Raw genomic sequence first — 27,375 nt, 5'->3', positions numbered from 1 at the left:
AACTAGTGACGACCGCAGTTTTGAGGTCTAAACTGTTCAGCGCGTGCACGTTCTTAGATTGTGAATGCGCACATACACACTCGTACACGCCCCCATCAACCCAGTCAGTCAGCCACGCGCAGACTACAACATCTTTGTGGTGCCAAACCGGCGAATTTGTTTTCCCAGAGTTTTATAATCTATTCAAATTACAAATGACATGCAATCGGAGTAAGCCACACGCAAGAGTATATCTACGGAAAGGAAACGAAAAACTACGTGCTAAAAGTTTTAGCTACAGAAGGGACATTACTGCTTGCTCGTCTAGCTAGCCATTGAGCTAGCTATAACGTGCAAGGCTGTACTACAGTAGCCAGCTAAGCTATCGATCAAGTTCCGAAGAGGCAATGTCTTTTCGTCGACAGAACGTGAGTTGTAGTCGTATCAAGTTGCTAAGCAAGGGTAGCTTGTTGCTACATGTATTGTTTTCTGTATGAATTCTAGCTAGTTTGTTCGATATTTGTTAGCAGCTAGCTTAAAGTTGGCTAGCTAACGTGAGCTTTATCGATGGTGTCCTCATTGACTTACTTGTACACTAGCTAGGTAGCCAGTCTGGTAATGTCAAATACTATTTAGTAGACTAAAGACCAAATTGAATCAGTATAACTGTTACTTGAGGTGTAATTATTGGCACGTGTCACACCAGCAACAACCCGGTTCAGGCGGACGAAAAACCTCCAATGGAACGGCAGGGCCAGCAGGGTTGCCCCCTCACATCAGTGGGAGCAATACCAACAGAGCTGTGCCTGGAAGGTAAGCACATGTTCGGCCACAGTTGTCAAGCAAGTCCGGGGATCTGCCACATATCCATAGAGGTTTACCGGTCAATGCGAGGATTAGTGGGCGTGCCCATGTGAAACGGAGGCTTTAACTCGCTGTTTAAAGCCAATTGGAACGAAGTAAATATGATAGATGTATTTGCGGCCAATGGGCACAGAGGGTCTGCTAAATTGACATTGGTATGATTGACTGGTGTCTGAACCAATGGGATAGACGATACATTTGATTGACCCCAATATGCCCATTCACTTTCTGTGGGGAGGGGATTATCGTGTTTTTGTAGTTTTTTTAAGCATTTGCTTTGGATTTTGTTTGGCCTGTTAAGTCGTACGATTTTTCACAGAATAAACAAGACTGCGGAGTAACAGGGATGCACATGACTAAAAAGTATTAACACTGGTTATTTATTGTATTCAACGTGTCTGTCTATCTAGCAATTCTTAAATTAGTTACCAGTTTGCAGTTAGTTTCCTCCTTACTAACTGTCTTGTTTAGCTTGCCAGCTAACGTTAGCTAGACAACAAATAGCTAACTATTGTATTGTACCAAAACAAGCTATTATTTAGATTTTTAATCGTATGACAATCTCGCCAGTTACTCCAAATTGATAGCCAGTTACTAGATTACTTTAGCTAAAATAATTGCACGTTAGCAGGCTACCGCTAGGAAACGTTAGCTACATTGTTAGCCAAATCGCATTAACGTTACCTTCGGTTTTAGCTAACCCTAGTTAACCAGCTTGTGTCAACACAATTGCTTTCGTTAAGCCTCGCAAACAATGTCGAACGACACAGTAATAGAGAACAGAACATGATCCGCTACGGGGCTAGTTTGTCCCCCCCCCTAATGTCATAGCTAACTAACGCGTGGATCACCGGTGTCGGCACGCATCCGTGACCGTGATCAGTCTTTTGCCCGACTACTGCATAGACAGGTCTCCTAGACAGATCTGCATAGAAAGTCCTATGACAGATCGAGAACCGCCACGCTAAAAAGTGCGCATTTGATCAACGTAATGTCCCGTGTCCATAATGCTTTGCAAGTTTGCATGTTTGTTAGCTACATTGAAAGTGGTGCAGCTGCCGGCCTATTTCTTGCGTTGCAGCATTTTGCCCCAGAGCCAGCTACACCCATTTGTCTTGTCTGTTGCTAATGTTCTCTCCCCACATTCAGGACAAGAAATACAATGAAGCCGCCATCTCAGCCCTCTCCCGTAAGTCACACATCATGAAATGTAGGCTATCCAGCATGTACTACAGCCGTTTTATGTAACAGTGCATAGCCTAGTACTCTTTTGATGACATAATCTAGGTTGTCTTTCTTTCTCTTTGTTTGCTTCCATACCATTGTACAAAATGTAAACTCTAAAACGTTAAAAGGAAATTGCGGGTAGAGTAAGGTCACATTTTTGGAGCTTTGAAATAGAAGTCAGACATGTTTGTTTGCAACTTGCAGGTATTTGAAGGTGTCTACAACAACACCAGGATGCTTCACTATCTCACAGCTGTAGTGGTGAGTGTTCATTTGGTCAATTAGGCCCTGGTCCACCATGGTACCTTACTTTGATGCAACACATACACATTGCCCTAATGTGCACTCTTTCCACTATTTAAGTTGTCGACAACTGTCTACTAATGTATATCTTCATGAAATGACCAATAACCATATTATTATATATTTTTTTTATCCTTCAAGGGCTCCACCTGTGACGTCCGAGTGAAGAGTGGAAATGTGTATGAAGGCATCTTCAAGACCCTCAGCTCAAGGGTAATTTTATGCTACCTTGTATTAGACATACAGGGGTGTTCTGCATACCGACAAGTTATAGACCCCTCCTAGAAACATGGTTGTGGTCAGATGTTCACCTTGATCTCAGGTGTATTCATTAGTCGGATTCCATTACAAAACCTAGTCAGTTGCACATCTGAATGCATTCAACCGAAATGTGTCTTCCGCATTTAACCCAACCTCTCTGAATCAGAGAGGTGCGGGGGGCTGCCTTAATCGACGTTCACGTCATCGGCACCCCGGGGAGCAGTTTTTCAAGGGCTCTGGGATTTGAACCAGCGAACTTCTTTCGGTTACTGGCCCACTGCTCTTAACCGTTAACCCCTTTTACCGTTTACTCTAGGGACTTCAATACCAGGTTTACTCAACAGATACCAAAACGATACTACATCTCTATTGATAAATTGGGTCAATTAAGATGTAGCCTAGGCCTATCCAAAAACAAGGTGAATGAATATTCAATAGGAGTGTGTGCATGCATTGAGTTATTGAGCTTGTTTTGGCTGATTTCATGTTGCTACAGATGACAATCTGTTTCTCTTTTCCCTTACATTTGGGACTTATTTTATTGTACTGATTAACATTTGCATTGAAGTAGCTTATTTTATAAAAAATGTGCACCGTCTACCAGTAATGTTGTCATTAACGAGGCAAGGGGGGGCGGCCCTTAGGAGCACAGTCAGTTCGCTGAGGAAATAGATAATCTTTGGGAGAGACCGAAATAAGAGAATTAATTTAAAAAAATTGTGTCAATCAGCCATTGGCCTACAATAGCTGGAAGCTACCGGTAAAGTGTTCTAGCCTATATTTATATTGTTTTGCGAACAGTAAGTAACAGTTTCAACATTTCTACACATTTGACAGAAGTACCGAAAGTAACAAAAAATCGAGTACCGAACAGTTTATCATGTTCTATTATCAAAAAACTACCGACGTTTTGGTATACCATGCAACACCAGGAGGGGCCTACCTGAAATTGTCCAATAGAAACTTGCTTTCGTTGCAAAACGTTTTACGTTTGGATTAAAATGTTTTGCAACAGACAGTGTTTTGCAATGGAATCAGTGTAATGAATACATCCCAGGTCACATTGACCACTGCCTGCAGTCACTCTTCAGTTAACCTCTGTGGTTCATCCGTGGTCCTAATGTGTTTTTACTCCAGTGTGAGCTGGTGGTCGATGCAGTCCACAAGTGGAGCGAGGGAGGAGAGGCGGATGGAGACGGAGGGGGAGGCTTGCCCCCCTCCCTGCCCAGGATCGAGGAGATCACAGACACCATGATCTTCAGCCCCGGCGACCTGGTCACAATGACTTGCCGAGATGTGGACCTCAACTACGCCATCAGAGGTAAGTGTGTGTGTGAGAGAGAGTGCGTTGTCAGTGTGACTGAAACTGATTCAAGATAAGGATGTATGTTTTAAGTAAGCAGTCGAACTGAATGAGACAGATGGGGAGGGTGAACCAAGTGTGTGTGCGTCATTATGTACCCCTAGTAGATGACACATTATACCTTCAAATTTGGGCTGTGTGTGTAGATGCTTTCACAGATACAGCAATCAGCTCATCGCGGGTGAACGGGGAGCACAGGGAGAAGGTGCTGCAGCGGTGGGACGGAGGGGACAGCAACGGAGAAGGCTTCGACCTGGAGACGGACACGGTGAGATGCATAGACACAGTAGCTAGGTTTCCATCCAATTCACAAAAAACTGTTGTGATAAATAGCAAACTTGCCCAATCTGGTTTTGGTGCATGCTCTCTAGACAAGTTTGCTGATAAAGTTGACGGGGTTATATGATGAAGAGCAAGAGAATTTGTATTTGATAACGGCAGCCAAGCACCAATCATCATGTCACCAGAATTAAAATAACACCCTCAATATTTATTGGAAATTTGCATGAAGCTCAATGTGCCCTTAACCACAATGTGAAGTTCATAACTTATTTCATCTGCCTATAAACCCTTTATGCTTTTACACGACGTGATGGTAGTAGGCTACAACAACGTAACATATCATTGCGTGACTCCAAGTTTATTTAGACATGGTGGTTATTATATCAATAGTTACACATAACAGCGTTTCCTCCGCAATTATGGCAATCTATTTCACAGACCAAAGAAATTGTCTTGTCGACAATAGGATGTTTTGACAACAAATTCGCTGTTTCCATCAGGCCTGTTGTGAGTTTTGTGTGTTAGGTAATTAATCTGCATGAAATGGTTGGATGGAGACCTGGTCACTGACGCACGCACACACACACACACTTGGTGAGACACAGGCACACACTGACCGTACGGTTCTTCTGTCTCTGTCAGTCTAATGGCTGGGATGCCAGCGAAATGTTCAAGTTTAACGAGGAGACATATGGCGTCACGTCCACCTATGATTCCAGCCTCTCCATGTATACGTGAGTATCCTCCCCTTAGCTTCTTATTCTGATGTGGAATATGCTCAGGTCGCTTTGTCTATATAGCTCTGTATCATTCTCTGTCTTAGACAGCGTTTACACAGGCAGCCCAATTCTGATATTTTTTCCACTAATTGGTCTTTTGACCAATCACATTAGATATTTTTCAGATCTGATCTTTCAAAATACCAATTAGTGAAAAAAAGATCAGAATTGGGCTGCCTGTGTGAACACAGCCTTATTCACTCACAACACCCTTTCTTTCTCACACACATTTTTGATTGACCTTGGAAGTCGTATCTCGGTCTTTCTCCCCCTTCAGTGTTCCCCTGGAAAGGGGCAGCTCAGATGGCTTCCGGCAGCGGGAGGCACGCGCGGCCCGCCTGGCGAATGAGATCGAGGGCAGCCCCCAGTACCGCCACCGCACCAACCTGGAGAACGACGATAAGAGCGAGGAGGACAAGTACAGCGCCGTGGTCCGAGAGAGAGACGAGGGGAGGGAGAGGGGCAGCCCCGGATTCCAGAGCAGTGCCGGGAGCAGGTGAGTCCGGAGGGGAATCGCAAGCATACACAAGCTTAGTTGTAGACTCAACACATGGACGCATAAACACAGTTGGCAAAACTGCATCTGTGCGAGGATGTAGGCTGCACACTCAGTTGTATACACAGACAGACGTAACGGCACTCTAACATACACTGAACAAAAATATAAATGCAACATGTAAAGTGTTGGTCCCATGTTTCATGAGCTGAAATAAAAGATCTCAGAAATTTTCCATGAGCACCAGAAGCTTATTTAGCTCAAATTTCGAACCCAAATTTGTTTACATCCCTGTTAGTGAGCATTTCTCCTTTGCCAAGATAATCCATCCACCTGACAGGTGTGGCATATCAAGAAGCTGATTAAATAGCATGATCGTTACCCAGGTGCACCTTGTGCTGGGGATGATAAAGGCCACTCTAAAATGTGCAGTTTTGTCACACAATACAATGCCACAGATGTCTCAAGTTTTGAGGGAGCGTGCAATTGGCATGCTGACTGCAGGAATGTCCACCAGAGCTGTTGGCCACTGGCACGCTGGAGAAGTGTGCTCTTCACGGATGAATCCCGGTTTCAACTATACCGGGCAGACGGCATGTATGGCTTCGTGTGGGTGAGCGGTTTGCTGATGTCAACATTGTGAACAGAGTGCCCCATGGTGGCGGTGGGGCTATGGTATGGGCAGGTATAAGCTACGGACAATGAACACAATTGCATTTTATCGGTGGCAATTTGAATGCACAGAGATACCGTGATGAGATCCTGAGGCCCATTGTCGTGCCATTCATACTCCGCCATCACCTCATGTTTCAGCATGATAATGCAAGGCCCCATGTCGCAAGGATCTGTACACAATTCCTGGAAGTTGAAAATGTCCCAGTTCTTTCTCGGCTTGCATACTCACCAGACATGTCACCCATTGAGCATGTTTGGGATGTTCTGGATTGACGTGTACGACAGCGTGTTCCAGTTCCCGCCAATATCCAGCAACTTCGCACAGCCATTGAAGAGTGGGACAAACTCAGTAAAATCTTTGAAATTGTTGCATGTTGCGTTTATACTTTTGTTCAGTTTATCTCTCTCTCTCTAGGGAGGGTAAATACATTCCTCTTCCCCAGAGGGCCAGGGAGATGGGTGTGTCCCCAAGCAGCCTGAGGGGCGGAGCCTCTGGTCCAATACCCAATCGAACAGGAGCCCCTGGCTCCTCTAGACCCACCCAGGGTTCTGATAGGAGCAGCCCGCTGTCCGTCAGGGGCGCCTACTCTCCCCACCAGTCCCAAGCCAGCCCCCCAGCCCAGCCCAGTAGCCCTATTCCCTCCTCTTCCTCCTCTCACCCGATCCCTCACTCCATCTCTCACCCACAAGCTCTGGCCGATGCCTCACGCTCTTCTGTCAACGGAGGTAAGGCTGTGTCTGTTTGGGTATATTGAGGGAGCGTGTGTGTGTGTGTGAGGTTTTGGGTATATTGAGTGTTAATTGTGCTCTTTCTGTGTATCAGTGTCGTCCAGAACTTCCCCCAAAGCCCAGAGATCCGTACAGACCAATAGAACTCTGCGCAACCCAAGCTCCCAGTCCTCACCTGCAGGTACACACACCTCATCTGAAAGTGCACAGAAACGCACATTTCCACCACTCATATTCTAGACTATTCACATCCCTCACCTCTTCCCTTCTCTCTCCTTCTCTTTCTCTCTCTCCGCAGTCTCTCGCTCTCCAAAACCAGACGACCCCGCTCTGGCTGGCCCCGCCTACCTGGACACTTCCTCCTCCTCGATCGCCTCGGCAACACCCAAGTCCTCTGGCCCCACCCCTCTGTTCACTGTGGATGGTGAGGAGGAAGATGATTACTGCGCTATCCTTTTACAGAATTGTTGTTTATTGATCTATTGAAGTTATGTTTGTGATTTTTAATGATTTCTGTTCCTCTCTCTACCTCTTTATCTCGCTCCATCTCTCTTGCTTTCTTTTTCTCTCGCTCTCAGTGAATGAGATCCTGAGCTCAGCGGCTAAGGAGAGGACAGAAGGCCCAGCCAGCCCTCAGGACGGCAAGAGCGGCAAAGGTTAGCTTTCCTTTCTCTCTCCATTTGACTGGTCCCTGTCATTCCCCCTCCATCTCAGGTCTTTTGAAAAATAGATTTTCTCTCAATGATTTTCTCTCTCCCTCTCAGTTCCCTCAGTCCTGCAGAGAACACAGTTGGAGGAGCTACGGAAATTTGGCAAAGAGTTCAGGGTAAGTGTGTCTCATGTCCATGCATGCCTGTGTGTGACCCATGTATCTGATTCTGACACACTCGCGCTCTCCCACAGCTCCAGCCCAGCTCCTCCCCTTCTGCTGGCCCCGCCTCCTCAGAACCCGCCCAGCCCTCCCCATCAGACTCCGCCACCACAGCCGAGTCCAAACCCGCCCCTGGCCACACTCCCTCCCAGGACCCCCAGACTGGAGAGGGGTCCTCCTTCACCCCGACCTCCACCACCCCTACCCCCTCTCCAGCCCCCAACACCGCCTCTCAGTCATCAGGTCCAGACAGGCAGGCTGCAGGGACACCCCAGCCAGCCAGGACCCCTGGCAGCGAAGAGGGCGGCGAGCGAGCAGAGGGCGTGGCTGAGTAAGTTTGAACAGTGCAATACAGTACAGTATTCCACAGTGCAGTACAATACAGTCTACTCCTAAGTCTAACAGTAGGTATTAGGTTATCTGTTAAAAACTCAGCAAAAAAAAGAAACGTCCCTTTTTCAGGACCCTGTCTTTCAAAGGTAATTCGTAAAAATCTAAATAACTTCACAGATCTTCATTGTAAAGGGTTCAAACACTGTTTCCCATGCTTGTTCAATGAACCATAAACAATCAATTAAAATGCACCGGTGGAACGGTCGTTAAGACACTAACAGCTTACAGACGGTAGGAAATTAAGGTCACAGTTATGAAAACTTAGGACACTAAAGAGGCCTTTCTACTGACTCTGAAAAACACCAAAAGAAAGATGCCCAGGGTCCCTGCTCATCTGCGTGAACGTGCCTTAGGCATGCTGCAAGGAGGCATGAGGACTGCAGATGTGGCCAGGGCAATAAATTGCAATGTCCGTACTGTGAGACTCTTAAGACAGCGCTACAGGGAGACAGGATGGACAGCTGATCGTCTTCGCAGTGGCAGACCACGTGTAACAACACCTGCACAGGATCGGTACATCCGAACATCACACCTGCGGGACAGGTACAGGATGGCAACAACAACTGCCCGAGTTACACCAGGAATGCACAATCCCTCCATCAGTGCTCAGACTGTCCGCAATAGGCTGAGAGAGGCTGGACTGAGGGCTTATAGGCCTGTTGTAAGGCAGGTCCTCACCAGACATCACCGGCAACAACGTCGCCTATGGGCACAAACCCACCGTCGCTGGACCAGACAGGACTGGCAAAAAGTGCTCTTCACTGACGAGTCACGGTTTTGTCTCACCAGGGGTGATGGTCGGATTCGTGGTTATCGTCTAAGGAATGAGCGTTACACCGAGGCCTGTACTCTGGAGCGGGATCGATTTGGAGGTGGAGGGTCCGTCATGGTCTGGGGCGGTGTATCACAGCATCATCGGACTGAGCTTGTTGTCATTGCAGGCAATCTCAACGCTGTGCGTTACAGGGAAGACATCCTCCTCCCTCATGTGGTACCCTTCCTGCAGGCTCATCCTGACATGACCCTCCAGCATGACAATGTCACCAGCCATACTGCTCGTTCTGTGCGTAATTTCCTGCAAGACAGGAATGTCAGTGTTCTGCCATGGTCAGCGAAGAGCACGGATCTCAATCTCATTGAGCACGTCTGGGACCTGTTGGATCGGAGGGTGAGGGCTAGGGCCATTCCCCCCCAGAAATGTCTGGGAACTTGCAGGTGCCTTGGTGGAAGAGTGAGGTAACATCTCACAGCAAGAACTGGCAAATCTGGTGCAGTCCATGAGGAGGAGATGCACTGCAGTACTTAATGCAGCTGGTGGTCACACCAGATACTGACTGTTACTTTTGATTTTGACCCCCTCCCCCTTTGTTCAGGGACACATTATTCAATTTCTGTTAGTGACATGTCTGTGGAACTTGTTCAGTTTATGTCTCAGTTGTTGAATCTTATGTTCATACAAATATTTACACATGTTAAGTTTGCTGAAAATAAACGCAGTTGACAGTGAGAGGACGTTTCTTTTTTTGCTGAGTTTATGTAGTATTTATGATTAGGGGGTGTAACGGTTCAACAAACCTATGGTTCGGTACGTATTAAGGTTGTGGGGTCACAGGAAAAATGTAATGTCATCCACAATGTTCAGCATTCACAATGTTCCTTGCATTGTCTGTTGTGACCGGATTGTTATGTTGGGCCTCAAGATGTCCACTCCAATGCTGCGTTTGCAACCATGTGGGAGGCGGGAATTTACCAGTTGTGAAGTTGTAAATACCAGTTCGACGCATTCATGTGATTTTAACTCGTTGCGAAACACCGATTGGCTAATGGCCAACAAGCTATAACCATAAACTAAAAGTACAACTATCATGCTTGTAAATTATACAGTGCCTTGCAAAAGTATTCATCCCCCTTGGCGTTTTTCCTATTTTGTTGCATTACAACCTGTAATTTCAAATTGATTTTTATTTGGATTTCATGTAATGGACATAAACAAAGTAGTCCAAAATGGGGAAGTGAAATGAAAAAAAAATTGAAAAAATAAATAACGGAATGGTGGTGCGTGCATATGTATTCACCCCCTTTGCTATGAAGCCCCTAAATAAGATCTGGTGCAACCAATTACCTTCAGAAGTCACAATTAGATTGCACACAGGTGGACTTTATTTAACTAAGTGTCACATGATCTCAGTGTATATATACACCTGTTCTGAAAGGCCCCAGAGTCTGCAACACCACTAAGCAAGGGCCACAACCAAGCAAGCGGCACCATGAAGACCAAGGAGCTCTCCAAACAGGTCAGGGGCCAAGTTGTGGAGAAGTACAGATCAGGGTTGGGTTAAAAAAAATATCCTAGACTTTGAACATCCCACGGAGCACCATTTTAAATCCATTATTAAAAAATGGAAAGAATATGGCACCACAACAAAACCTGCCAACAGAAGGCCGCCCACCAAAACTCATGGACCAGGCAAGGAGGGCATTAATCAGAGGCAACAAAGAGACCAAAAATAACCCTGAAGGAGCTGCAAAGCTCCACAGCGGAGATTGGAGTATCTGTCCATAGGACCACTTTAAGCCGTACACTCCACAGAGCTGGGCTTTATGGAAGAGTGGCCAGAAAAAAGCCATTGCTTTAAGAAAGAAATAAGCAAACACGTTTGGTGTTCGCCAAAAGGCATGTGGGAGACTCCCCATACATATGGAAGAAGGTACTCTGGTCAGATGAGACTAAAATTGAGCTTTTTGGCCATCAAGGATAACGCTATGTCTGGTGCAAACCCAACACCTCTCATCACCCCGAGAACACCATCCCCACAGTGAAGCATGGTGGTAGCAGCATCATGCTTTGGGGATGATTTTCATCGGCAGGGACTGGGAAACTGGTCAGAATTGAAGGAATGATGGATGGCGCTAAATACAGGGACATTCTTGAGGGAAACCTGTTTCAGTCTTCCAGAGATTTGAGACTGGGATGGAGGTTCACCTTCCTGCAGGACAATAATAATAATATGCCATTTAGCAGACGCTTTTATCCAAAGCGACTTACAGTCATGTGTGCATACATTTTTTTTGTGTATGGGTGGTCCCGGGGATCGAACCCACTACCTTGGCGTTACAAGCACCGTGCTCTACCAGCTGAGCTACAGAGGACCACAATGACCCTAAGCATACTGCTAAAGCAACACTCTAGTGGTTTAAGGGGGAACATTTCAATGTCTTGGAATGGCCTAGTCAAACCCCAGACCTCAATCCAATTGAGAATCTGTGGTATGACTTAAAGATTGCTGTACACCAGCGGAACCCATCCAACTTGAAGGAGCTGGAGCAGTTTTGCCTTGAAGAATGGGCAAAAATCCCAGTGGCTAGATGTGCCAAGCTTATAGAGACATACCCCAAGAGACTTGCAGCTGTAATTGCTGCAAAAGGTGGCTCTACAAAGTATTGACTTTGGAGGGGTGAATAGTTATGCACGGTCAAATTCTGTTTTTTTTGTCTTGTTTGTTTCACAATAGAAAATATTTTGCGTCTTCAAAGTGGTAGGCATGTTGTGTAAATCAGATGATACAAACAAAATAGGAAAAATGCCAAGGGGGGTGAATACTTTCCCAAGCCACTATAGAGTTCAAAAACCACATTTAATAGATTGCTTTATATAAATAATGTTTTGTTGCATTTAACTGCCGAAAATGCTGTTAGAGGCCATTTCCTTAGTAGGTGATGTCAGAGGTCAACATGTGAGTGCTCAGGATGATAGATGAGTTTCCTAATAGTAATTACCAGTTTGAGGGCCGTTCAAGTGGGTTTGTCCCCAGTCGTATGTGGTAAATTCCCACTTCGCTCTTGGTTACGAACGCACCATGACACTGCCTCCTTCAGTGCCAGATGCGCGTCTGTACCAAGGTACATCGCCCACTCCGGGGTAATGTGATTGGCTCACTGTTAAGTAAGCGCAACACTGGGTGCATAGGCCAATTCATTGGGAATTTCTGCTTTGGTTTGTGTATATATAGAGCAAGTAACCTGTTTGCTGAAATGGGTGTAAGAGTGAAGTTCGTAACGTAGCTCGAGCACTTTCATGAGGTGCTGAAACCTCTACTGAAACCCCCTATTCTCAACCACTGAGAATGGGCGCATATCCGCAGCTATAAACCAGACTGTAGAAAATATTAACATAGCCTACCTATCGTTCTTGTAATCTCTTTGGCCCAGTCAGTCAGCTGCCAAGGGCTGCTTGAATGCAGAGGGCAGACGATGTGTTGCTGTTTCTTTGAGTTTCCATCTTGCTGCAGTATACTGGGGTGACGACGACGACGTCGTCGTAAATGTGTCAACATATTTATAGGCTATTCTCATTGAGCAGTGGCGACATACAGTTAACGTTTTATCCACAACTCTCTGTCCATTGCTGTTGTAGTCTACTAGGAAGCCAAAATGTTCAGAAACTGGAGATTTTAATGATAACGGAGGATCCTCCAATTCTGGTTTATCGACCCCACCACTCGCCATCGTACAGAACTAGTTCCAGGCTGTGTCTCACAAAAGGACAGTTTGAAATGCGTAAATTTAAGATTAGAATTTTGATTACAACATGCGCATAGGCTCTAGTTGTTTTAACGGAATAGCCAACAATGTTTTTTCAGCGCTGATTTACTCAAGAGGCATAGGCCTACAACGCAGTGTATCCATTCGGGTTCACAGTGCGGACCGAACTGAGGTCGCTGTACCGACCGGTTCGGTACGAATAAGTGTACAGTTAAACCCCTAGTGTTGATAAGATGTGTTGACACACTTATCTGTAGGTATTATGCTAGGGCTGGGCGATATATCATGAATACCGATATGAATCCACATACTGGTATGTATTTGTACAGTACCGTGTATATATAGCAATATGTTGATACAGTGCTAAATTAAGTCAAAAAGTGAGCCCCAAGCTCAGGTGGGCAAGGTAGTTGCCATGTTGAGGATGTATGAGAATGGATGTATGGAAAAGGGATTTGAAAGATGATTTGGAGTCCTCATTCCCCTCTCGCTCTTTCCTTCGGTGTGTTTTTTTTAGTCAGGTGAAGAAGTCTACGCTGAACCCCAATGCCAAAGAGTTCGTCTTCAAGGCACCCATGACCCTGGTCTGTCTCTCTCTCTCTCACACACACACACACACACACACACACACACACACACAGTCAGAGGAAAGTAGTTGAGAACAAATTCTCTCACAACCTGTTTGGCCAGGAGTTCAACTATATGTTCAGACACATATACTCACACACCAAATGTAACTGTGTGATTTGTTCAACTAAACACACACTCACATTATCTCACAAAACAACCTAAACTGTGCGCGTTCTCTCCTCCCCAGGTGAAGCCGTCCCCAGCCCCCCCCCCCCCGCGGCCCACTCCTCCCAGCCCCTCCGTGGTGCTCCAGCCCCCCCCGGGACAACAGGCCATCTACAGCACCCCCTACCTGTCCTACCTCTCCCCCGTACAGCTACAGGGACACTCTGTACAGGTATGACTAGGACTGAGGCTGTGTGTGTGACTTCTGTCTCTGAAAAATAAGCATTAGTGTGTCTGGGGTGTTAAAAAAAAAATGTTTATACATTTGAGGTTGGGGCCTAACTGTCCTTTGTTTCCTAGGCTCCACAGATGTATCAGTACACCATGTCTACAGTCCAGCAGGGGAAATATCCCAGAGCTAAAGGTATACACACTCACACCATTCTGTTACCTAATCAATAGGTTGGTCGCAACACTGTCATAACCGTTCACTCTCTATTCAATGTTACGCTCTTTTAATTTAGCAACTCGAGAACATTTGAAATCAACAAGTACAGAACTATAGACTAAAGTTATGATCACAATGATCAATATGTTAATAACCCTCTCCCCCCCAGGCCAGGTGGTAGGCCCTCGTCCGGACCACCACGGCTCTTCTCAGCCCCAGATGCTCCAGGCTGCAGCGTCTGCAGCAGGCCCTCCCCTGGTGGCCTCCCCCTACCCCCAGGCCTACCTGCAGTACAGTCAGGTCATCCAGGGCATGCCCCACTACCCCGGACAGGTAGCTAACTACCATGCTAATGTTGCTAATGCTAACCAGGCCATGCCCCACTACCCTGGACAGATAGCTATTGTGCTAGTGGTGCTGGCGCTAATACTTATCCACGCTTATAACAGCATAGGCCCGGAGACCCACAATGTGTGTTGTGGATGGAGGTTTTGTTTCAATAACATTTTCATAACATTTTCTTATTCCCTTTTCTCACTCTTTTTCTTTCTCTTCTGTCTTTCTTCCTCTCTTCTCTCCCCTTCTCTCGTTCTTTCTCCTCTTCCTCTTTTTCTTTCTCTCTCACTCTCCCCCCCAATCTGTGCTAGCCGGTGTACTCCATGCTGCAGGGTGGGGCCAGGATGTTGACTCAGGCGGGCCACCCACAGGCTCTGGGCCCCCCAGGCCCCCAGTACCCCGGACAGACAGAGGGGCCCCCGGGACCACAACAGGCCATGTATGGTAAGATAACGCACAGTCTGTTTTAAAAGTACACTCAGCAAGACTTCATCATTGTAGTCGTGTACTGGACAACGTCCTGCTTACAGACATTCGTATCAATACAATTCATTTATTCTAAGACTGTCATTGTTCAAGGCTCTTTGGTTTGTAAATTATGTTTGAATCCACATACTTGAGGTTCAAGTTAGTCTTCCATCTGTTTCTTAGCCCCCCAGCAGTTCTCCCACCATTCTAGCTCCATGCACCCTCCCCAGCCCTCCAGCACCCCCACTGGGAGCCAGCCCCCTCCCCAGCACACTGCCCCCAGCCCTGGGCATGGACAGGTAAACCAACCAGCCCAGCATTGTGTGTGTGTATATGCATGTATGTTTTTATTTTATTTTATTTTTGGTCATTTAGCAGACGCTCTTATCCAGAGCGACTTGTCACATACATCGGATAGGTGCAGTAAAATGTGTTGTTGTTTTACAGGGTCAGCCATAGTAGTACGGTGCCCCTGGAGCAAATTAGGGTTAAGTGCCTTGCTCAGGGGCACATCGACAGATTTTTCACCTTGTCGGCTTGGGTATTCGAACCAGCGATCTTTCGCTTACTGGCCCAACGCTGTAACCGCTAGGCTGTGTGTGTGTGGGGGAGTGATTCACGTACTGGTGTAGGAGCGATTCCGTCTTGTCAGTGTCTTTGCTGCATGTTTCCTGTGCGGAGCCTGTAATTAAAGTGGCACTCCAGCAGTGTTGGGGGTTATGCGTTACAAAGTAACTTGTTACATAATCAGATTACTTTTATGAGTACATTTATGAGTTCAAATTAGGTAATGTTATTAATTACTTTGTATTAAAAAAAAACTTGTGCATTTCTTTCAGAATCGGGCACGTATTTCCATGATCCGATCTTGATTACTTCTTTCATTTAGTTCTCGAGCAAGCGGAGAGCGGCTGTTTTAGAGAAATGTCATAACTGCTGCTGTCCATAGAAATGTATAGAGGGCGCACCTCTGATCTTTGCTATTGATCGCTTCTGTGATAGCAAAGCCCATAGAGGGTTTTTCCATTTAGTGGAAAGTGTGCCCTTTATACATCTCTATGGGTCGTGTACGTGCGGTCTATAACCAGAACTGGCAGTTCGAGAGAGATTTTGAAAGAAAAGAGAGAATCTGTTCAGATGTTTGGCTTACAGTCAGGGCCGGTGTTTTGGGCGGGCCTTAGGGGGCCTGGCCGACCTTACCCCGTAACTTCTTGCCCGTCCAAATAAAATATTGAAATATTGATCTTTTATTTGACCAAGATGTGCGACGACAGAAAGACACATCAATCTCAGATATAGCATCCAAGCGAGCGAAACGGCGCTCCTCTGTCTCAGTATGTGTTGTCGCCTGTATAGAGCCCCACAGTGGAGGTGTCATAATACCCATAAAACCTAGCGGTCAAACAGGGAAATGGTTCCAATCGTTTTTCTTTTTGATTAACCTGGCGTGACTTTTCTCTCAGACAAGGTGACTTTTATCAATATATTTAGCTCTATTTACTCTGATTCAAAAATGCTAATTAGCATAAAAGTTGACATCATGCAAGACTACAAATCACTGCAAGCTCTTGCATGTCATCTCTAGCTGACAACTTTGCTAACAGGTATTGTGTCAATGTAAAACTTGCACAAGACAGTTAACATAATTGTCCATTTAAAGAAATGTAGCCAATTTATTCATTACAACATTTAGCTAACATTAGCTACTTAATCCAGAGATTCTTACCTTTGCCTCGATTCAGCAGTCTCGACCAGATCATGGCATTTGTAGTTCTTTATGGTAGCCACATTAGCATTTCATTTTGGTGGGGGTAAATACAGGCAAATATATTGAAAAAGTTACCTTGTTTCTAAAAATAAATCTATGGGGAAAATGAATGGTGGAAAAACGATAGGAACCATTTCCCTGTTTGACCGCTCGGCTTTTGGGGTACTATGACTCATACAGTGGTACTCTATCCCCTCCTTTGGTACAACAACTCCCATCGTTAGGGCGGAGACGTGCATCATTATATACATATGTCTGGTTACAGCCACTTGCGAATTGGAAAGGAAAGTTGGTGGGTGCAGTGTACTGTTCGGATGTCTGGGTTCCCCTAAATTGATGTTTTGCCAAAATTATATAATTACTCCTGTCTAAATAAACTAATTCAAAATACTTCACCAGAGAGCATGCTTAGCCACAGAGGATCATTAGCTTCTTAAAAAATTAAAAAATGCTGTGGAGTGCATTAGCCTATGCCTGTTTGGGAAGCCCGCAATTTGGGCAGCACGCGTGGTAGGCCTAGATGATTGAGTTGCGGCTGTCAGTGAATAGCTAAAATATGTGTGAAGATAATGTCTCAAGTATAATTTAAAACATTCAGACAAGAAGGGGAGGGGTGTGTGGCGAAGATATGGTGCGTCTCTCCCCAGAATGCATGCGCTCCGCTCTCCAGAATGCGCTCAGCTGTCTCCTGCCAATTCATGCGCATTCATTGTTTCATTGTGTGAATTGTTTGCCCTTTAATTGTTTATTTTTATCAACTCCCCATTACATACAGTACCAGCCAAAAGTTTGGACACACCTACTCATTCCAGGGTTTTTCTTTATTTGGACAATTTTCTACATTGTAGAACAATAGTGAAGACATCAAAACTATGAAATAACACATATGGAATCATATAGTAGCCAATAAAGTGTTTAAAGAAAATTTTAAATATATTTTATATTTGAGATTCTTCAAAGTAGCCACCCATTGCCTTGATGACAGCTTTGCACACTCTTGGCATTCTCTCAACCAGCTTCACCTGGAATGCTTTTCCAACAGTCTTGAAGGAGTTCCCACATATGCTGAGCACATGTTGGCTGCTTTTCCTTCACTCTGCGGTCCAACTCATCCCAAACCATCTCAACTGGTTTGAGGTCAGGTGATTGTGGAGGTCAGGTCATCTGATGCAGCACTCTCCTTCTTGGTCAAATAACCCTTACACAGCCTGGAGGTGTGTTTTGGGTCATTGTCTTGTTGAATAACAAATGATAGTCCCACAAAATGCAAACTAGATGGGATGGTGTATCGCTGCAGAATGCTGTGGTAGCCATGCTGGTTAAGTGTGCCTTGAATTCTAAATAAATCAGTGTCACCAGCAAAACACCATCACACCACCTCCATGCATCACGGTGGGAGCCACACATGCGGAGATCATCCGTTCAGCTACTCTGTTTCTCACAAAGGCACACCTGTTAATTGAAATGCATTCCAGGTGACTACCTCATGATGCTGGTTGAGAGAATACCAAGAGTGTGCAAAGCTGTCATCAGTGCAAAGCTGTCATCAAGGCAAAGGGTGTGTACTTTGAAGAATCTGAAATATATTTTGATTTGTTTAACACATGATTCCATATGTGTTATTTCATAGTTTTGATGTCTTCACTATTATTCTACAATGTAGAAAATAGTAAAAATAAAGAAAAACCCTGGAATGAGTAGGTGTCCAAACTTTTGACTGGTACTGTATGTCACTAGTGGGCCTAGTAAATGTACTGTTAATCCCCGTCATTTGGTTACGTACATTTTTGTTAATGCATGTATTAATTAGTGGAAACGTTGTTTGCAGAGTTCACAACCTGCTACACTTGTGAGCAAGTTTTGGTTTATTTCATAACCATCGAGTTTAGTAAACATTTTTCATTGTCTTTTGTTTGGAGTGCTCCATTGTGAGCAATGAGCATGTGTCTGGTTTCTCTGTCCGGATGATGTTGAGCGAGCGCGCGCCTGAGCATAGAAGTAGGCCTACCTGGCCTGCTGCCCGCAAATGTAGGAAAGTGCCCATTTCCACCACTAATAAGCTGTGCTTCTGTCATTTTTTTCTTCACCTCTAACAGTAAGTCTGCTTATTATGAACTGATGATCCCATATATCCAGTGGAAACATCATTAAAAAACGTATATTTGTCCTGAGCTCTGGAAACTCTTGAGGGCACGGAATAGGCTAGTTGATACAATGTTACACTTCACTCTTGATAGCTCAAGACAGATAGAAAGGGAGGCAGACAGGCGGAGTAGAGAGATTAATACGATTGAAAGAACCTGAAATTTCATCAGGATATTTCTTTAACGTTTTTATTTGTCTGCTTTAGGCCTATGTATTTTACTTAGTTGACGATGGAAGTTCTAGGCCTACTGGTGCATTGGCCTGTAGGCTATCTGAATTCCATGCGCTCCTTTCTTTAGCCGCCAATGGATCACGATGCATCTGTGTCCATATGGCAGAGGCTGGTGCTCTTGCATTAGTTTAATTATAACTTTTAGATTATCATTTTAATTCAGATTTAGGAATTAACCACGTGACAATTATTTTGAGAAACAAAATGTTATTATTGAAATGAATTAGTAAGTAGCCTATCTTTTTGGTAGAGACAGCACGGCTCGCCTTGCGCCCTCCAACAGTCAAACAAATGCTGAGATTTTTAGATTTTTCATGAAGGTAACGCAATGTAATATAACATGTTACTTTCCACACAAAGTCATATTGTAAAGTAACGTGTCACTTTTGTTAAATACAATGTATAATATGTAATTTATTACTTTTCCAATTAACTAACACTCCAGTCTCCTTTTCACCTCTTAACATCTGATTTACTTAACAAAAGGCACATCTCAATAGGTGGGTCCAGCGTTCATCATGACATGGCAGGGTGGGGTTTCCTCTTTTGTTCTCTATTCCACAAGCAAGGGGGGAGGCTGATGACATCACAAATTCCTATCAGACCAACTCCTTCAATGCCCTACTCCTTGAAGTTTGCAGTTTAAAAAACACTATTTTTCTCAACATATATATATATATATATGTGTGTGATATATAATATACACAAACACACAGTGGGGAGAACAAGTATTTGATACACTGCCGATTTTGCAGGTTTTCCTACTTACAAAGCATGTAGAGGTCTGTAATTTTTATCATAGGTACACTTCAACTGTGAGAGACGGAATCTAAAACAAAAATCCAGAAAATCACATTGTATGATTTTTAAGTAATTAATTTGCATTTTATTGCATGACATAAGTATTTGATACATCAGAAAAGCAGAACTTAATATTTGGTACAGAAACCTTTGTTTGCAATTTCAGAGATCATACGTTTCCTGTAGGTCTTGACCAGGTTTGCACACACTGCAGCAGGGATTTTGGCCCACTCCTCCATACAAAACCTTCAGGTTTCGGGGCTGTCGCTGGGCAATACGGACTTTCAGCTCCCTCCAAAGATTTTCTATTGGGTTCAGGTCTGGAGACTGGCTAGGCCACTCCAGGACCTTGAGATGCTTCTTACGGAGCCACTCCTTAGTTGCCCTGGCTGTGTGTTTCGGGTCGTTGTCATGCTGGAAGACCCAGCCACGACCCATCTTCAATGCTCTTACTGAGGGAAGGAGGTTGTTGGCCAAGATCTTGCGATACATGGCCCCATCCATCCTCCCCTCAATACGGTGCAGTCGTCCTGTCCCCTTTGCAGAAATGCATCCCCAAAGAATGATGTTTCCACCTCCATGCTTCACGGTTGGGATGGTGTTCTTGGGGTTGTACTCATCCTTCTTCTTCCTCCAAACACGGCGAGTGGAGTTTAGACCAAAAAGCTCTAATTTTGTCTCATCAGACCACATTACCTTCTCCCATTCCTCCTCTGGATCACCCAGATGGTCATTGGCAAACTTCAGACGGGCCTGGACATGCGCTGTCTTGAGCAGGGGGACCTTGCGTGCGCTGCAGGATTTTAATCCATGACGGCGTAGTGTGTTACTAATGGTTTTCTTTGAGACTGTGGTCCCAGCTCTCTTCAGGTCATTGACCAGGTCCTGCCGTGTAGTTCTGGGCTGATCCCTCACCTTCCTCATGATCATTGATGCCCCACGAGGTGAGATCTTGCATGGAGCCCCAGACCGAGGGTGATTGACCGTCATCTTGAACTTCTTCCATTTTCTAATAATTGCGCCAACAGTTGTTGCCTTCTCACCAAGCTGCTTGCCTATTGTCCTGTAGCCCATCCCAGCCTTGTGCAGGTCTACAATTTTATCCCTGATGTCCTTACACAGCTCTCTGGTCTTGGCCATTGTGGAGAGGTTGGAGTCTGTTTGAGTGTGTGGACAGGTGTCTTTTATACAGGTAACGAGTTCAAACAGGTGCAGGTAATACAGGTAATGAGTGGAGAACAGGAGGGCTTCTTAAAGAAAAACTAACAGGTCTGTGAGAGCCGGAATTCTTACTGGTTGGTAGGTGATCAAATACTTATGTCATGCAAGAAAATGCAAATTAATTACTTAAAAATCATACAATGTGATTTTCTGGATTTTTGTTTTAGATTCCGTCTCTCACAGTTGAATATGATAAAAATTACAGACCTCTACATGCTTTGTAAGTAGGAAAACCTGCAAAATTGGCAGTGTATCAAATACTTGTTCTCCCCACTGTATATGTATGCATACCCATGGGGCGGCGCACAATTGGCCCAGCGTCGTCCAGGATAGGGGAGGGAATGGCCGGCAGGGATGTAGCTCAGTTGGTTGAGCATGGCGTTTGCAACGCCAGGGTTGTGGGTTCAATTCCCACGGGGGGCCAGTAAAAAAAAATATATATATAAAAAAGAATAATGTATGCACTCACTAACTGTAAGTCGCTCTGGATAAGAGCGTCTGCTAAATGACTAAAATGTAAATGTACTTTACTGTATTTATACTTGGAATATTTATTTTCAGCAGGATAAGTTCAATAATCACTGGAGGACGTCTAAGGCCCCTATTTACATTGACCAGCTTGAGAGGCCCCTATTCAGTGTTTGCCATTAGCACCGGCCAGTCGGTTAGACTCATTTTCAACCCACTACTTTTTCCACTTCATTAACTAAGCTACTTGTCATTTAAAAGTTTAAATTCACTAGTTCGTCGAGCCCTGTCCCGCTAGAATGAACAATATGCATATTCTAGCGATCTATTAATAGGATAGGCGCCTGTCAGTCACAAAGCGAGCGACTGAACAGCAAGTGTTGACTAGTTTATCAAAGGTGTCGAACTGACTGAATAAAGTCGATCTATATCCCTTTGCCATTTATAAATCATATAACGTGGTTATATTTACATGGTATCGCATCGGGACAAGTAAAACAAAAGATTACCTAGGTTTCCATTCGTAGGATGTCGGGGCTTGCCAAAAGTGAGTGACTTGTCAGTCAGTGTATACTACCGAATCGCATCGGTGAGAGCCGTTCATTTGGCTCCCTAATTTGCATAGGCTATTGGTAGGCCTAGGCTTTTTGGCAATTATCTGCAGATACATTATGAAAACATTTGATGAAGATGGTGAATCATCACCGCAGCAATAGGTAGTGGGGAGCCTCATTCTGGTCCAAATATGATAATTAGGGCCCTCATGGAATCCAGGCATTAAAACGGAATTCAACAATATTCAGAAATGTATTGACCTTAGGAAAGAATCAACTAAATGTATTGATTCAAATCATCAAAGATGATGATTAGTCGATAATTTGAGTCAGCTCTCTAGTGCTAGGGAAAAAACTAAAATGTGCACCCCTTTGGGTCCCCAGGACTAGGGTTACAAAACAGTGATTTGACCTTTTTAAATTGATTTTTTAAGATAATGTGAGCTATTTACTTAATCTTTCTGTTTTTAATAAAATATGTAATTTGAAGAACAAACATCGTTCTGGCAATTCATATCTTGCAGTAAAACCGATAATACAACTTTAATCTCAAGACGCAAAATGTTTCAAGTTTAATGTTCCCTTACTTAGAAAATAGTCCTGATATCCAACTAACAAACTGAATTCCTACATTTTATGTAATTTAAATTGTGAAATAGCCTTTCTACACAATACAACACATTTTTCCATCTGGGAGGTAAACTCAATAGTTTTCAATAATTTTGCTGTGTATTTCAGATGGAATCAAGGCATTAGAATGTACCAGAGGCCACCAAAATGGAGCACCTTCGAGAGGCACCTGGCTGGCTAGTTTTTATATTTGGCTGGCTAAAACACTGCCTATTTATCCTGACCAGCCTGTTTTCAGTTTACTGTATGTTCCTGTGTGTGTGTGAGAATATAGAGTATGTTTGTCTCATTGTTGTGTATCACGTGTATGTGATTTCCTAACACACTTCTCTTCCTCTCTTCAGTCGGGCCAGGGAGGCCCCCAGTCCATGTACCACTCTGGGCCCCTGCCAGCGCCCACACCCCCTAACATGCCCCCTGGCCACAGCTCTCCCCAGGCCTCTTACCCCATGCAGGGCTACAGCCTGCCCACCCACCAGCCCATGGCCCAACACTACCCAGGTCTGGGACAGCTCACACAGGTAATAAACACCAGGCTACTCTGGACCCACAGCCCACATACTCTCTCCTCTCTCTCTCTCTGGAGAGTTGAATGTAACAGATCTAAGCGAACAATGATACTAAGTCAAACAATAATGTGACAATATCAGATGTAGCACAAGTCAGAAGTCTTATTTGTTTCAATTACGTAAGGCTGATACAAGCTTCACTCCGTTGATCTACGCGTGTGGGTGGAGTCAGATTTTTGGGGAGCAGTGGAAACCTGTTGGTAACGTGATGCCCTCACCAGTCTGTGTTTCCTAGACTGCCATTCACAAGTCTTCTCATTTGTGGTGAGAGTTACGTTCGTCTTCCCTTGCTAATAGTAACTAGCTGGCTTTAACCTGGCTAAAAACAGTACGCTAGCTAGCCTTTTTAGCTTACCACATCTCCTTGTGAAATAATCAGATTTGTAGTTAAATATAATGTGCCATGGCAAATATTGTTATACTTGCCAGTGTAACCTACAACAGTATCTCAATTTGATATGGTCCTTCAATGTATTTGCTCCCATATCAGCTAAAAATAGTGTAATATCACGGAGAAAAAGCTGTTTTTACTGTTTCAAAATAGCCTGGAATCACAGTTATTACCTCAACAAAATACCTTTTTGTGGGGATTCTAATAAGGCAACAATGTTTGGTTTTGTTTAAACAGGTGCTGAGATTATAGTTGGTTATCAATGCAAAATGCTACTTTGCATAGCCTATGTAGATCAGATCAAGGAACCAAGCAACAGCTTCATTGTCTACACAACACTGTAGAGCCCTGCACTGGCATGAACTTTAAGCCCGAGCCCTACCCATGCCTGCGACGTTCATGCCCTACCCTACCCAGGCCGATTGCTTCTGCCAAATTTAAGGCCCTGCCCAAAATAACTTCCTCTATTAGTAAATCCATTAGCTGCTCTTGTCACTCGCTCCCTGCGCGCAGCTCGCTCTAAGTCTGGGTATCGATAGCTACGTCTCAGCTGGGGCTGCTCTGCTCAATGACGAGACATGAGAGAGCAGTTAGCCACTTTTGGTCACGCTAAACTCTTGACAGCTCAAGGAACATTATATTCTGTGAAATAATCTCTCCTGTCTTTATATTTGATGTTGTAGCACTTCTGACACCATGCATGTCATGATTGTCGTGGTCCTCTGTAGCTCAATTGGTAGAGCATGGCGCTTGTAACGCCAGGGTAGTGGGTTCCATCCCTGGGACCACCCATACGTAAACATGTATGCGCACATGACTATGTCGCTTTGGATAAAAGCGTCTGCTAAATGGCATATTATTATTTATTATTATGATCTTAGTCAGGCCTGTTGGGGTTGGTTAGAAGTGCTCTATTAACTTCTTAAGGATTGGACCCTTTTTTTTTAATTTTCGCCTAAAATGACATACACAAATCTAACTGCCTGTAGCTCAGGACCTGAAGCAAGGATATGCATATTCTTGATACCGTTTGAAAGGAAACACTTTGAAGTTTGTGGAAATGCGAAATTAATGTAGGAGAATATAACATTAGATCTGGTAAAGATAATACAAACAAAAAACATGCGTTTTTTTATAATCTTTGAAATGCAAGGGAAAGGCCATAATATAATATTGCAGTTTAGGCGCAATTTAGATTTTGGCCAATAGATGGCAGCAGTGTGTGTGCAAAGTTTCAGATTGATCCAGTGAAGCATTGCAATACTGGACTATTTTGTATCAAGTCTGCCCAAATGTGCCGAATTAGTCAATTGATACATTTTCAAGTACATAACTATAGAGAACATACAAAAATGATATGGTAATACAAAATGTAAGTTTACACACTCCCAGGAATGTCATACATGATGGAGCATTAGCTTATACACTAACTTTCACACATCTAGATGGACGGGCGGGGTGGGTGTGGAGCCAGAGACCGCATGGGTTCAAACTGTAGAACCCAGTTCCTACATTTGAATATAAAAAACATTTATTTTATCAAACAAAATGATGCTACATTTTATCTCTGGGACCCTTAGGATGAAAAATCAGAGCAAGATTACTGAATATAAGTACATTATTTACCTTCAGAGGTGAATGTATCAAACCAGTTGCCGTGATACGTTTTTTTGTTGTTGTGCACTCTCCTCAAACAATAGCATGGTATTTTTTCACTGTAATAGCTACTGTAAATTGGACAGTGCAGTTAGATTAACAAGAATTTCAAGATTTCTGCCCATATGACATGTCTATGTCCTGGGAAGTTTGCTGTTACTTACAACAGTCATGCTAATCACATTAGCGCACATTAGCTCAATCGTCCCGTATATGGGACACCGATCCCGTAGAGGTTAACACTGCCCCCACAATGAACTCTTCGTAGTCAGATTTGGAGCTGCGCCATAGTCGCCAGCAATGAAGGTAGGACTACGTTCTACAAGGAGCCACCCATTTTGTGAATTAAAACAACATTTACGTACAGCGTTGCGCTCAATCTTTCCATCTCCGTAGTCTGTAGACCACTAGTCTTGAATTAAATATGGTTGTTAGAAAGGGATGACACCATCTCGCCCCCTCTCGCTCCAGGCCCACGTTGCCCAAGGTATGTCTGGCCCCCACCACCAAGGAGGCCACGGCCCGCCCCAGATGATGCTGCACTACGCCCCGCCCCCACAGCAAGGCCCAGGCTCCTCCCAGCAGCACGGCCCTCCCCCCCAGCAGGGGGCGCACCAACACTACTACATCCAACACCCACAGGGTAAGTAACTTCAAGTAATGCAGCTACACATCTCCAATAGAAATTAGCTTTACATTTCCAGATCTTCATCAGTGACTGTTGTTCTGTGTTCTAGCAGTACAGGTGCAGGCTCACCCCACCCAGCAGCTCTCCTTCCACCCCCCTGGAAACTGAAACCCCTACCTACACCTAGAGGACCACAGAAGAAGCAGGAGACAGAGGATGGGAGGGGAGCTGAGGACAACAAGCTGAGGCCCCCAGTCCCTACCTGAGTCTTCATGACTGACCCAATCCCATTGAGGGACACAATCAAGTTGTTCTCTGATCGTCTGAGAACTGAAGCCCCCTTCTGGAACTACAGCCGCCACATTTCCCCCTCCTCTCGCCCACAAAATAAGCAACTTGTTTTTTTCCCAGTTTTTTACCCAGAGTTCTTTTAGTTAAAGAGGGAGCGAGAGAATAAGAGAAAGAGCCCGTCAAAGGCTCCCGTTCTGCTACTCTGTTTGGGACGGAGAAAAAAATAATTTACTTTGTTTTTATGAAAGCCTAGAAAGACAGTCATCCTCGCTAGCTGGTTCCATTTTTAAGTTGAGAGGATTGACATGGCAAAATAATCGTCTCACAGTAGACTGAAGCGACTCTGCAGAGAGTTATAGGACTTATCACAATGAAACTTGCTCCCTTTTAACCCCTACCTACTTCCCTTTACCTCCTCCCCATCTCCCTTTCTCATTTTACAGGTAACATTAATAAATAAACTATTAAAATACCAAAAAAATGGAAAAATCATACAAAAATAAAGTTTTAAACTCAACCTCAAATGCTGCCAGAACTCTTATTTTCTGTGCAAGAGCAAAGGTGAAATTGAGAAGGAATCTTGTTCATTTAGATTTATTTAAAGGTATAAACACAAGCATTTTGGTGAATGATCAGTATACTGATTTTACCATGAAAATAACTGATTTGAACCACTAATCTTTAATAGTACTCTATGCCACCCATGGCGCATCTCCCAATCTTGCTAAAATCATTAATATCAGCTTGTTATAACACAATATTGGCTACAATGCATTCAGAAAACATCACACATAAATGGTTCATAAGCCCTATTCGCACGTCGGCTATGTGATTATTACCCCAGCATGTCCGTTTTTCCAGTGGACGATTCGGATGGGATTAGTTTTACCAAACTGCCCCTAATTTTTTTTTGGGGGGGGGTCATTCAAAATTTGCTGTTATGGCGGAAGCCTGGAGGCTCTTCTGGGCATGAAGATATTGGAAATATCTAGGGATAGCCAAATATTGACCTAATGGCCTTCAGTTTGGAGAAAGTCTAAATAATAATGCATATCAATAAGATCCATGAACTGTAACCTATGCAGACATTTAATTACCAGACATATTTGGCTATTTATCAGTTCATTGGCACAATATCGTCCACAAACTTCATGGCGTAGAGGTCAAACGCCTCCACCTTACAGCCCTGAGCAGTCAGCCGCGTCTTTAGCTGCAGCGTTAAATGACCCAGTACTCTTTTAAAAGAGAAGTATGGCACTAGGAAAGTTGA

General features: G+C 44.3%; 1 protein-coding gene across 4 annotated transcripts; it reads left to right on the top strand.

The window, feature by feature from the left end:
* Positions 1-85: 85 nt before the first annotated feature.
* LOC123491214 (ataxin-2-like protein) lies at positions 86-26,622 on the top strand. Of its 4 annotated transcripts, none has more exons than XM_045221329.1 (24): positions 86-407; positions 686-792; positions 1,993-2,032; positions 2,275-2,331; positions 2,515-2,586; positions 3,772-3,955; positions 4,144-4,265; positions 4,922-5,013; positions 5,336-5,554; positions 6,645-6,955; positions 7,053-7,139; positions 7,257-7,382; positions 7,537-7,614; positions 7,723-7,784; positions 7,862-8,160; positions 13,282-13,348; positions 13,582-13,731; positions 13,860-13,923; positions 14,117-14,280; positions 14,595-14,727; positions 14,935-15,050; positions 22,915-23,091; positions 25,658-25,829; positions 25,927-26,622. In XM_045221329.1, exons 1-24 carry the CDS (start codon positions 387-389, stop codon positions 25,980-25,982), a joined length of 2,976 nt encoding a protein of 991 aa, XP_045077264.1. In that variant the 5' UTR covers positions 86-386; the 3' UTR covers positions 25,983-26,622. The 4 variants fall into 4 exon arrangements, with proteins under 4 accessions (XP_045077264.1, XP_045077263.1, XP_045077265.1 ...); XM_045221328.1 differs by having other exon boundaries at positions 25,924-26,622; XM_045221330.1 differs by lacking the exons at positions 86-407; positions 686-792 and adding an exon at positions 1,100-1,206 and having other exon boundaries at positions 25,924-26,622.
* Positions 26,623-27,375: the final 753 nt, after the last annotated feature.

The sequence above is a fragment of the Coregonus clupeaformis genome, chromosome 7, assembly GCF_020615455.1.
Source record: "Coregonus clupeaformis isolate EN_2021a chromosome 7, ASM2061545v1, whole genome shotgun sequence".
In the NCBI taxonomy this organism is placed as follows: domain Eukaryota; kingdom Metazoa; phylum Chordata; class Actinopteri; order Salmoniformes; family Salmonidae; genus Coregonus; species Coregonus clupeaformis.
This window is presented reverse-complemented; position numbering and strand designations above follow the sequence as displayed.